Here is a 13006-nt window from a genome sequence, read left to right as displayed (position 1 = left end):
CTGTAACCCTCTAAATTTATCTGTTTAAAACATATATCCAGCTCTCTTTTGAAACCTCCTATGGAATCCGCCTCTACCACTCGCCATCCAAATCCCAACAACTCGGAGTAAAGAAGTTTCTCCTCATCTCACTCCTAGCTCTCTTGCTGGCCATCTTCAAATTGTGACCCTTTGTCACTGACTTACCAATTAGTGGAAACAGAATATCCTTCTTTACCCTGTCAAAATTGTTCAGAATCCTGAACACCTCAATAAAGTCACCTCTTAATCCTCTCTTCTCCAAGGAGAACAAGCCCAATTTCTCCAATCTTTCCTCCTATCTAAAATTTCTCATTCCTGGTATCATTCCAGTAAATCTCCTCTGCACTCTCTCCAGGGCTTTAACATCCTTCCTTAAATATGATGCCCAGAATTGAACACAATACTCCAAATCTTTTCTAACCAATGATTTGTAGAGGTGTAGCATCACTTCCTTGCTTTTATACTCTATGCCTTTATTTATATACATAAACCATTATAGACTTTTCCCTCACTTTGTGTGCTTAGTTTGTGCTTAGCCTTCTGAGTGATCTTTTAAAAATTATAGTTAAGTTTATTAGTCATTCAGAAATGTGCTTACGACAGTGCAACATTAGAGCATCTGCATACCAATATACAGGTTACAGTGGTATGGGTTAATTGTTAACCGTAATTTTATACCTTTGTGCAAGTGCAGATTATATTAAAAAGTACCTTTTTTATATATAGGAGGGGAATGTCCACTAATGAAGAAAAGTGTTCAATAAAAATGAAAATTATAGCAGCTAACATATTTTTAATTTTGCTTCTGCAAACATATTTAATACTTTTTAGATGATGGCTCACCTGAAATGTGATATGTCTACAGATAAAAGACAAGATAATCCCCACATCATGTTCCAGCTGTTAAGGTGTTTGCCACATGTTCAGGACATGTTCAATATAAACTTCATTATCTATAAACCTATAGTTAATTTTTAATGGTTAGTGGCAACTCAAATCCAGATCTTCTGTATAAAAGCAAACAGTGAGCCCTTTTAATTTATTTCCTGTTTAACCTTCTCCCAACAAGGCTCTCAGTAAGTGTTGAGGAATTTGCTGTAAATCTGAAGGTTAATTTATAAGATTAACTTATGTGCTTCATCTTCTTGCAGGTTTTCAATCATGAATTTCCACAACCAGTTAATGGTCTTTATAGTTATTCTGCTGGCTGTCCAGAGTTTAACTTTGGCAGCTGAGGCAGAAACACTGACCTACAAAAATATGAAACTTAAAGTAGCTAATGCTGGTATGATACACAGGGACCAAGTGAACAAGATTATAAATGTGAGGGATCTACTTCTGAAAAAAGGTAAGCCAATTCAATAATATTTTTCTGAAAACATTGGTGTGAATGTTATTGTGCTTTCCCTCTTACATTTAAAGCTATGCTCAATAAGGAACAGCTTTACACTTTTGTTCTCAATATTACCATCAAGTATTCCTATATTTGGTATGGTACAGCGGCCATAGAATAGAGCTTTCTATGATCTGTCTTAATCAGACCGGAGAGAACTCACTGCATTCATCAGTTTCCACTTTGGTCACTGTTTAGCCTTTAAAACAAAACACTAATTTAGAGTTGTTTTGTTAACAAATTCAAATTTGTACTGATTTATAAGAAGATATCTATTGGATAGGTACATGGATTACGGTAAAATGACATAGTGTAGATTTATTTGTTCTTAAGGGCAGTACGGTAGCATTGTGGATAGCACAATTGCTTCACAGCTCCAGGGTCCCAGGTTCGACTGGCTTGGGTCACTGTCTGTGCAGAGTCTGCACATCCTCCCAGTGTGTGCGTGGGTTTCCTCCGGGTGCTCCGGTTTCCTCCCACAGTCCAAAGATGTGCAGGTTAGGTGGATTGGCCATGATAAATTGCCCTTAGTGTCCAAAATTGCCCTTAGTGTTGGGTGGAGGTGTTGACCTTGGGTAGGGTGCTCTTTCCAAGAGCCGGTGCAGACTCAGTGGGCCGAATGGCCTCCTTCTGCACTGTAAATTCAATGATAATCTATGATTAATCTAGGACAAAGGTTCGGCACAACATTGTGGGCCGAAGGGCCTGTCTGTGCTGTATTTTCTATGTTCTATGTTCTATATCACAATTGAGAACATATTGTTTTTGACTTTTTTTTATTTGATGGAATGTCATTATGTGATTTGAATGACAATGTGATCCTAATTTAAAATGAAAACAAGGCTAACAATCTTTTCATTTAATCACTTACCCAATGTGTGGCATGAATGGAGTTCTGAGGACACGCCTTAACATTCGAGGCCAAGTGTTGGCAAATGAGATTAGGATCGGCCGATCAGGTGCCTTTCATGCGGCAGTGCTGACTTGATGGGCAGAAGGGCCAGTTCTTGCACTGTATTTTTCTGTGATTCTGTGATAGCATCGACCAATAACCCAATGAGGATTTGGTGAGCCCTGGGATACAAATACAGATCACCAGGCATAATGCAAACTAGAAGTTCTGTTTGCCCCGTCTACAAAATCAGTTTTGAAATGACTTATTTAAAACAATTCCCCAGTGGAAACATTTGTCCTTGGCTATGGAAATGTAAGAAAATTGCGTGCACGATTTTCTTACATTCACTCAGAGTCGTACAGCACAGAAAAGGCCCTTCGGCCCATCGCATCTGTGTTGGTCAAAAACAACCAGCTAACTATTCTAATCCCATTTTCCATCACTTGGTCCATAGCCTTGAGTACCTTGGCATCGCAAGTGCACATCTAAATACTTCTTAAATGTTATGAGGGTCTCTGTCTCCACTACCCTTTCAGGCAGCGAGTTCCAAAGGTTTTCCCTCACATCCCCTCCTGCTCCGCCCCCTGGTCATTGATTTCTCGGCCAAGGGGAAAGGTTCCTTCCTGTCTACTCGACTATGCCCCTCTTAATTTAATACATCCCAATCATGTCCCTCCTCAGTCTCCTCTGCTCCAAGGAAAACAACCCCTGTCTATCCAATCTCTCCTCATTCTGAACATTCTCCAGCCTGGGCAACATCCTGGTAAATCTCCGCTGCCAGTGCTATCTCATCTCTCCTATAACGTGGATTCCAGAACTGCACACAATACTCTAGCTGTGGCCTAACCAACGTTTTATACAGTTCCACCATAATCTTCCTGCTAACAAAGGCAAGTATACCAAATGCCTTCTTAACCACTGTATCCATATATCCTACGCCCTTAAGGGACCAGTGTACATGTACACCCAGGTCCCTCTAATCCTCGGTGCTCCCCAGGGTCCTGCGTTTATCGTGTATTTCTTGTCTTGTTTGCCCTGCCCAAGTGCATCACCTCACATTTATTTGGATTGAAGTCCATTTGCCACTGATCAGCCCATCTGACCAGTCCGCCTACATCCTCCTGTTATCGTCTTACTATTTACTACCCCACCAATTTTTGTATCATCCGAGAACTTATTGAACAACCCTCCTACATTCATATCTAAATCATTTGTTTAAACCACACAGAAAGGGTCCCAACACTGATACCTGCGTGACCTCACTGGACACAGGCTTCCAGTCAGAAAAAAATACCCCTTGACCATCACCCTCTGCTTCCTGCCACTCAGTCAATTTTGGTTCTAATTTGCAAAATTTCCTTGGATCCCATGGTTTCATAGCTTCGCTATCAGTCTCCCATGTAGGACCTTGTAAAAAGTCTTGCTGAAGTCCAAGTATTTGTTTTAGTTTAAAAAAGATAAATTTCCAATTAAGGGACAATTTAGCGTGGCCAATTCACCTACCCTGCACATAATTTAAATTGTGGGGGTGAAACCCACGTAGACATGGGAAGAATGTGCAAACTCCACACGGACAGTGACCCAGGGCCTGGTTTGAACCCGCGTCCTCAGCGCTGAGGCAGCAGTGCTAACCACTGCGCCACCCTACCGAAGTCCAAATAGACTACGTCAATTGCATTTTCCTCATCTCCACACCTGGTCACCTTTTCGAAAAATTCAATCAAGTTGGTCAGACATAACATCTCCTTAACAAAGTTATGCTGACTGTTCTTGATTAATCCCTGCCTCCCCAAATGCAGATTAATTCTGTCTCTCAGAATTGCTTCCAATAAGGGCAGCACAGTGGCGCAGTGGGTTAGCCCTGCTGCCTCACAGCACCGAGGTCCCAGGTTCGATCCCGGCTCTGGGTCACTGTCCATGTGGAGTTTGCACATTCTCCCTGTGTTTGTGTGGGTTTCGCCCCCAAAACCCAAAGATGTGCAGGATTGGCCAGGCTAAATTGCCCCATAATTGGAAAAAATGAATTGGGTAGTCTAAATTTATATTTAAAAAAAAAAAGAATTGCTTCCAATAGTTTCCTCACCCCTGAGGTTAGACTGACTGGCCTGTATTTTCCTGACACCAAGGTTAGTCCTGGACAATTTTACCAAACATGTTCGTGACATTTTATGTAACAATGCAAGTTTCTGTCTTCTATTAAAAGAAAAGTATTTGAAATTAAAAAAGAGGGCAATACTCAAATGGGACTGGTGCTGGTGTTGTCCCTTGCTTCTCCCGGAGGGATTTTGCTGCCGTTGGCGTCTCGTGCTCACTACCGCTTCTGCCGGCCCTCCTGTCTTCCGCCTGGATTCTCCTGTTTCTCTGTTCCTGTGGATGCCAAGTTTGTTAACGTTTCCCTGCCTCCGCCACCCCCCCCCAACTCCCTGGCTCTCCTCTATTGTTCCCTGTCTCTTCCCTCTTCCCCCCCCCCCCCACCCTGTGGTTCGCCTTTCCTTCCTCTTAGATTTAGCTGTCCTCTCCCCCGCCCCCCCCCCCCCCCAATCTCCCGGTCTATCACTCCCTCTCATGGTTTGGCTACTTTCCCCTCGTTCGTGGCTACCTGGCTAATCTTCTGTTTGTTTGTTGGCCACAAACAAATCCCGGAACAATTGGGTGAATGGCTCCCTTGTTTTGTGGAAGCCGTCGTCGGACCCTCGGATGGCGAATTTGATTTTCTCCATTTGGAGAGATTCCGAGGGGTCGGACAGCCAGTCCGCAGCTTTGGGTGGTGCTGCTGACCGCCAGCCGAACAGGATTCTACGGCGGGCGATCAGGGAGGCAATGGCAAGGGCGTCCACCCTCCTCCCCAGGATTAGATCTGGCTGGTCTGAAACCCCGAAGACCGCCACTTTCGGGCATGGCTCCATCCTCACCCCCACCACTTTGGACATTGCCTCGAAAAAGGATGTCCAGTACTCCATAAGTCTGGGGCAAGACCAGAACATGTGGGCGTGGTTGGCCGGGCCTCCTTGGCACCGTTCACATCTTCAAATCATTATTAAGTTAATCTCTCAGCCTAGCTTATGGTTTGGAACTTGGGGGAGCACGGTGTTGCAGTGGTTAGCACTGCTAGCTCATGGCGCCGAGGTCCCAGGTTCGATCCCAGCTCTGGGTCACTGTCCATGTGGAGTTGGCACATTCTCCCCGTGTTTGCGTGGGTTTCAACCCACAACCCAAAGATGTGCAGGGTTGGTGAATTTGCCACGCTAAATTGCCCCTTAATTGGAAAAAATGAATTGGGCACTCTTTAAAAAAAAAAAAAAAATTTTTTTTTTAATGGTTTGGAAGTTGAAGAAGATCTAAGGGGGGGATTGATCTCAACTGAGCTAGCTGACTCCAGATGGTATTCATGTACAGCAACAAGATCTTGTGGCCTTAAAATCGTATTATCGGTTTATACAGATTTCTGCCTTGGTAGCAGAATAATCATTGTGCAGCATTAATGGTATAATGCTCCTGTCTTCATGAAAATACTATAGTCACCAAATTATCCTGAGAAACATCACAGCAAACCTGCTAATTATTAAATAAAATGAAAGGCAACTAATTCTTCCAACTTAAACTACAATATAATTAAAAATATAGAAGTTTAATAGTATGCTTGGTAGAGATGTGCCAGAGATCACATTATTTTAACATGTCTATTTGTGATGTAGTGCCACCTTTTTAAAGTTATTGAATGTATTTAGAGACACTTCATTCATACGCAGCAATTCATGCAAAAGTGTACATTGAAACATGCAGCAAAAATGCTTGTTGTTACAGCAAAATACTCGAAAGATTGTGCTGATCTATATGACCGAGGCTTCATTGATGACGGCATCTACGTGATCAAGCCTGAACCAGTAAGCAAACTACCCCCAATTGTGATCAACTGTAACATGAGCTATGACTGCGGTAACGGATGGACTGTGCTGCATCGGAACACCAGACAGAGCGAAATGACGTGGAATGAGACATGGACTGCGTACAAGTACGGATTTGGGAACATTCAGGGTGACCACTACATTGGCAATGAATACATGCACTTCCTAACCACACAGAAGTGGTATAAAGCAAAAATAGTTATGGATGAAGAGGAAAATGGTGTCATTACTCAACGCCATGCAGAGTATGACATCTTCCGGTTAGGTAATGAGATGACACACTATAGGCTGCAACTTGGTGCATTCAAGGGTGGTGCTGGTGATGCATTGGCAACTGGTGCAAACATGGTTGACAATTCACCATTTAGTTCAAGAGATAATGACACTGATGGTGATGCAGCTAACTGTGCTGCCAAGTATGGTGGTGGGTGGTGGTTTGGCTCTTGCTCTACTGGAAACCCTTATGCCATGTTGACCCAAAAAGAGAATATTCACTGGGAACCTTTCTGCAAGAACTGTAGGCATGTTGTTCTCATGGTCAAACCTGTCGATATGTTTTGCCGCAGTGAGGGTATCAATAAGTCAAAATAGTTTTACTGCCTGATGCAATTGCTTTTTTGTGAAATCAGTTACTAAAGCAATAGAGTCCAGATTCTCAATGTAGGAGCTTTTGGTGTAATCCAGAAATAAAATTCATTGAAGCACCCATGTTTTTTTGGTTACTGAAAATTACTTTGGTGAGCAAACCAATAAGGTGTCTGCATCCTGCTCTTCTATAAATACAATGTAACAGGGCCAATTCTAATTTTCTTTATTGGCAAATAATGACGGTAATCGCTTGATCACCTGTCCCTCACCCATGAAAAGATATAAAATCAAGAGTGCCGCGCTACTAACAGAATGAACCACTACCGCCAGTCTTGAACCCATGTTCAAATTATCCAACTGATGCCCCTTAAAATGTTGTCTCGAGACGGTGAAGGATGCCAGACAAATGCACGTTCTTTTTTGCCCTTTGGGGAGAGCAAGGGAGCACCTTCTGGTTCTACAAAAAAAAAACCTGCAACCTATGCTCATACCCCGAACATTCACTACCCCTCACCTCAACAGGGCCTATGAGTGCCTCTATCGGCGTTGCAGCTGGCCAAAATTGGTACAGTGGGAACCAGCAATGTTTCTCAGGACCACCAATAGGCACAAGGAGCTCATGGTAATTATTCAGATGATGCCCAATGCTCCCTGGGCCTATAAGACCATAAGACCTAGGAGCAGAATTAGGCCACTTGGCCCATCGAGTCTGCTCCGCCATTCAATCATGGCTGATATTTTTCTCATCCCCATTCTCTTGCCTTTTCCCCATAACCCTTGATCACCATATTAAGTAAGAACCTATCTATCTCTGCCTTAAAGACACTCAGTGATTTGGCCGCCACAGCCTTCTGCAGCAGAGTTCCACAGATTCACCATCCTCTGGCTGAAGAAATTCCTCCTCATCTCAGTTTTAAAGGATCATCCCTTTAGTCTGAGATTGTGCCCTCTGCTTCTAGTTTTTCCTACTAGTGGAAATATCCTCTCCATGTCCAGGCCTCGCAATATCCTGTAAGTTTCAATAAGATCCCCACTCATCCTTCTAAACTCCAATGAGTACAGACTCCGAGTCCGCAACCGTTCCTCATACGCCAGGGATCATTCTTGTGAACCTCCTCTGGACCCTTTCCAAAGCCAGCATATCCTTCCTTAGTTACGGGGTCTAAAACTGCTCACAATATTCCAAATAGGGTCTTATACAGCCTCAGAAGTACATTCCTGGTCTTGTATTCTAGCCCTCTCTACATGAATGCTGACATTGCATTTGCCTTCCTAACTGCCGACTAACCTGCACGTTAACTTGAAGAGAATTATCATAGAATTTACAGTGCAGAAGGAGGCCATTCGGCCCATCGAGTCTGCACCGGCTCTTGGAAAGAGCACCCTGTCCCCATAACCCAGTAACCCCACCCACCACTAAGGGCAATTTTGGACACTAAGGGCAATTTATCATGGCCAATCCACCTAACCTGCACATCTTTGGACTGTGGGAGGAAACCGGAGCACCCGGAGGAAACCCACGCACACACGGGGAGGATGTGCAGACTCCGCACAGACAGTGACCCAAGCCGGAATCGAACCTGGGACCCTGGAGCTGTGAAGCAATTGTGCTATCCACAATGCTACCGTGCTGCCCTTGAACAAGGACTCCCGAGTCGCTTTGTGCTTCAGATTTTGTAGGCATTTCCCATTTAGAAAACAGTCTATGCCTCCATTCCTCCTTCCAAAGTGCACAACCTCACACTTTTCCACATTGTATTTCATTTGCCACTTCATTGCCCACTCTCCTAGCCTGTCCAAGTGCTTCTGCAGCAATACTACCTGTCCCTCTACATATCTTTGTATCATCTGCAAACTTAGCAACAGTGCCTTCAGTTCCTTCTTCCAAATTGTTAATGTATATTGTGAAAAATTGTGGTCCTAGCACTGATCCCTGAGGCACATCACTAGGCATTGGCTGTCATCCTGAAAAAGACCACTTTATCCTCACTCTCTGTCTTCTGCTAGTCAGCCAATCCTCTATCCGTGCCAGGATCTTACCCTTAAGACCGTGGGCTCTTAACTTATTTAACAGTCTCCTATGCGGCAGCTTGTCAAAAGCCTTCTGGGAATCTAAATAAATCACGTTTACTGGTTCTTCTTTGGCTAAGTAACTTGTTACCTCCTCAAAGAACTCTTAAAAGACATGACCTCCCCTTGACGAAGCCGTCCTATTTTATCATGCACTTCCAAGTACTCCATGATCTCATCTTAAATAATGTACTCCAAAATCTCGCCAACGACCAAAGTCAGGCTAACTGGCCTATAATTTCCCGTCTTCTGCCTCTCTCTATTCTCAACAGGGATGTTACATCAGGTACTTTCCAGTCCTCTGGGACCCTCCCGACCTCCAGTGATTCCTTAACGACCACCACCAATGCCTCCACAATCTCCTCAGCTATCTCCTTCAGAACCCTGGGGTGTAGTCCATTCGCTCCAGGTGATTTATCCACCTTCAGATCTTTTAGTTTGCCCAGAACCTTCTCCTTAGTGATGGCCACTACACTCACCTCTGTCCCCTGATTCTCCTGGATCTCTGGCAACCCACTGGTGTTTTCCAACTTCTCCAGCCTCATTTTGCAGTGGTCCAATGTCTATTTTTGCCTCTCTCTTACCTTTAAATATTGAAAAAAACTCTTCCTGTCTTCTTTTATATTACTAGCTAGCTTGCACTCATATTTCATCTTCTCCCCCTTATTGGTTTTTTAGTTGTCCTCTGCTCGCTTTTAAAGGCTTCCCATTAATGCTTCCCACTTTGTATGCTTTTTCTTTTATGCAGCCCTTGACTTCCCTCGTTAGCCATGGATGCCTCATCCTTGCCTTAGCATGATTCCTCCTCCTTGGGATGAATTTCTGTTGTGCCTCCCGAATAACCCCCCAAAACTCCTGCCATTGCTGTTCCATTGCCTTCCCTGCTCGGCTCCCTTTCCAATCAACTCTGGCCAGCTCCTCCCTCATGTCTTTGTAGTTACCCTTATTTAATTGTAACACTGTAACATCTGATTGCAGCTTCTGCCTCTCGAATTGCAGGGTAAATTCTTTTTTTTTTAAAAGAAAATATTTTATTGAAGCATTTGGAATTTTCACAGTTTTAACACTTTAACATTTCTTAAACAACCGAGGCAGCCGGCACATGCAAAAAAAATTTAAAAATAACATCCCCTACTACCCCGCCCTATTTCTTAATTACCCGTACAGGAAGTTCCCTGTCCTTGTCTTACACTTCCATGTCTCCCATTTTCTACCCCCCTCCCCTCCCTCCCCCTCCTTGCTGCCTATGTTCAATTTTCCTTGAAGAAGTTGATGAACGGCTGCCACCTCTCAAGGCGAACTTAATCTTTTCCAGCCTGAGACACCCTGCCATGTCGCTGACCCACTCCGAGTCCCTCCATCCCACCAAAATCCGTCTCCGGGCCACCAGGGAGGAGAAGGCCAGAACATCAGTTTCCTGCCCCGCCGAGCCCCCGGATCTTCCGATACCCCAAATATTGCCAATACTGGACTCGGAGGAGTCACCGTCCCTTCCAGGACCTCCGACATGACGCCTGCAAACCCCTGCCAGAATCCCGTCAACTTCGGACACGCCCAAAACATATGTACATGATTCGCCGGGCTTCCCCCACAGTGTCCGCACGTATCCTCCACTTCCTCAAAAAACCTATTCATCTGGACCACAGTCATATGAGCCCTGTGGACCACCTTGAACTGGATCAGACAGCCTGGCACACATGAGGATGAATGACTCTCTTCAAGGCCTTTCCCATAGTCCGTCTTCCAACTCTCCTCCCAGATCTTCCTCCCACTTCCTCTTTACCTCCCCGATTGGGACCCCTTCCCACTCCATCAATTCCTTGTATTTCTCCGAGACCCTCCCCACCCCAAACCCCGCTTTTGACATTACCTTATCCTGTAGTCCCCTCAGGGGGAGGCGGGGAAAGCTTGGAACCTGCCTCCGGACAAAATCCCGTACCTGTAAGTACCGAAACCCATTCTCACCCGGCAACTCAAATTCCTCCTCTAAAGCCTCCAGGCTGGGGAAGCCTGCTGAATGAAGAGATCTTCAAATCTCTCAATCCCTACCTGCTGCCACCTCCTAAAGCCCCCATCCAGCCCCCCCGGGGTAAAACGGTGATTGTCACAGATTGGTGACCACACTGACGCCCCATGTGCTGTCTCTATTGCCACCACACCCTCAGGGCTGCCACCACCACTGGGCTTGTGGAGTACCGAGCCGGCGAGAATGGCCCAGCCTCCTAGCTCATACCCTTAGAGGATGCCGCCTCTACTCGCTCCCAAACCTACCTCTCCCCACTACCCACTTCCTGTCATCGATATGTTGGCCGCCCAGTAATAATTAATAAAACTCGGGAGGGCCAAGCCCCCACCCCGCGACCCCGTTCCAGCCAACACAAAACCTGAGATTACCGCATTCATTTTCCTAAAAAAGGCCTTCGGGACAAAAATCGGGAGACGTTGAAAAAAGAAAAGCAACCTCAGGAGGACTGTCACCATCACCGTTTGTACCCTCCCCGCGGGAGCATGTCCCACCTGCAGAAATCCCTTTTCATCCGATCGACCGCTTTACCCAAATTTAACTTGTGGAACTACCACCAATCCTTAGCCACCTGAATCCCCAGGTACCTGAAGCTCTTCCCCACCACTTTAAAAGGGAACTCCCCCAAAGAACAAAGAACAAAGAAAAGTACAACACAGGAACAGGCCCTTTGGCCCTCCAAGCCTTCGCTGACCATGCTGCCCGTCTGTGGTATTATAGGTATTACGGTACCTGATAGGCTGGAGCACCATTGGTGGAAACTGTATGCTTTCTATTGGTTAGGATGTATGGTAGCTCCGCCCTGCTAGGCGGGGTATAAGAGCCCGTGCTGCCCCAGCAGCCTTCATTCTGTACCTGAGCTGCTGGGGGAAATATCTAGCTTATTAAAGCCTTCAGTTGGACTACAACCTCACTTGAGTGGTCATTGATCGTGCATCAATTTAATAAGTTTTATTAAATTTAGTTTAAAAAAAAAAAGGATGGAGCTCCGAATCAAGCCGGAGTGTCTGCAACTGAGCCCCCACGCGGCGAACTCAGCGGCAATCTTCAAGCACTGGCTGGCGTGCTTTAAAGGGTATCTCGGGATGGCCAAAAACACACCCACCGGAGAGCAGAAAATGCAAGTCCTGCACTCAACGGTGAGCCCGGAGATTTACACCCTCATCGAGGAAGCGGAAGACTTTGATGCAGCAATAGAGCTGCTAAAAGGACATTATATTCGCCCGGTAAACCAGGTCTACGCCTGGCACCTGCTTGCAACAAGGCGACAAACCCCTGGGGAAATCGCTGGAAGAATTCTACCGTGCACTCCTGGTGTTGGGGAGAAACTGCAGTTGCCCGCAAGTTTCGGCGAGCGAACACACTGAACTCTTGTGGTCCGGGACGCTTTCGTGACAGGTATGCTATCCTCACAAATTCGCCAGCGACTGCTAGAGAAAGACACTCTGGGTCTCAGGAAGGCACAGGCCCTTGCCGGCTCCCTGGACGTGGCCTCCAGGAACGCCCATGCTTACGTTCCCGACTGCGCGGCAGCCCCCGGGGCAGCGTGGAACCCCTCCGCGGCCGACCCCGAGACATCCCCTATCCCCCCACAAGCCTGCACTGCAAGGCGGCCTGGCAACCCCGGGAGGCCCCGCTGCTACTTTTGCGGGCAGGCCAAGCACCCGCACCAGCGCTGCCCGGCCCGCGCATCCACCTGCAAGGGATGCGGCAAAAAGGGCCATTTCGTGGGGGTATGTCAGGCCCGTGCGGTTGCCGTGGTCTCCGGCGGCGAATGCGGACCCCCACCACAAACCTCTCCATGGTCCCCGTGTGGCCAGCGGTCGCCACCATCTTCCTATTCCAGGGCCACGTGCGGACCCTGGGCGCCGCCATCTTGTCCCGCGGATGCCACGTTAGAGGGATGGGCGCCGCCATTTTGTGCGACCAATGGGAGCCGCCATCTAGGATGAACCCCCAGGACCCCAACTCGGCTGACCACGCACTGCCTGAAGAGAACTCTCAACTGCTGCGATTAGCCTCGGTGACCCTGGATCAGTCCCGGCCTCGAACACTCTCAACTGCTACAACGACTGTATTCATCAACGGGCACGAGACGTCATGCCTAATCG

At 46.4% G+C, this 13006-nt stretch overlaps 1 protein-coding gene across 1 annotated transcript; it reads left to right on the top strand.

The window, feature by feature from the left end:
• Window positions 1–1172: 1172 nt before the first annotated feature.
• Window positions 1173–6918, top strand: LOC140387132 (fibrinogen-like protein 1-like protein). Its single transcript, XM_072470146.1, has 2 exons — window positions 1173–1369; window positions 6114–6918. Exons 1-2 carry the CDS (start codon window positions 1183–1185, stop codon window positions 6803–6805), a joined length of 879 nt encoding a protein of 292 aa, XP_072326247.1. The 5' UTR covers window positions 1173–1182; the 3' UTR covers window positions 6806–6918.
• Window positions 6919–13006: the final 6088 nt, after the last annotated feature.

The sequence above is a fragment of the Scyliorhinus torazame genome, chromosome 2 (assembly GCF_047496885.1).
Source record: "Scyliorhinus torazame isolate Kashiwa2021f chromosome 2, sScyTor2.1, whole genome shotgun sequence".
Taxonomy (NCBI): domain Eukaryota; kingdom Metazoa; phylum Chordata; class Chondrichthyes; order Carcharhiniformes; family Scyliorhinidae; genus Scyliorhinus; species Scyliorhinus torazame.
Note: the sequence above shows the minus strand (reverse complement) of the source record. Positions and strands in the feature narration are given on the sequence as shown.

Coding starts and splice junctions, on each gene's coding strand:
- LOC140387132 (XM_072470146.1), top strand. CDS start 1,183: ATGAATTTCCACAACCAGTTAATGGTCTTTATAGTTATTCTGCTGGCT. Junction 1,370..6,113: donor GGATCTACTTCTGAAAAAAG/GTAAGCCAATTC, acceptor TTGTTGTTACAG/CAAAATACTCGAAAGATTGT.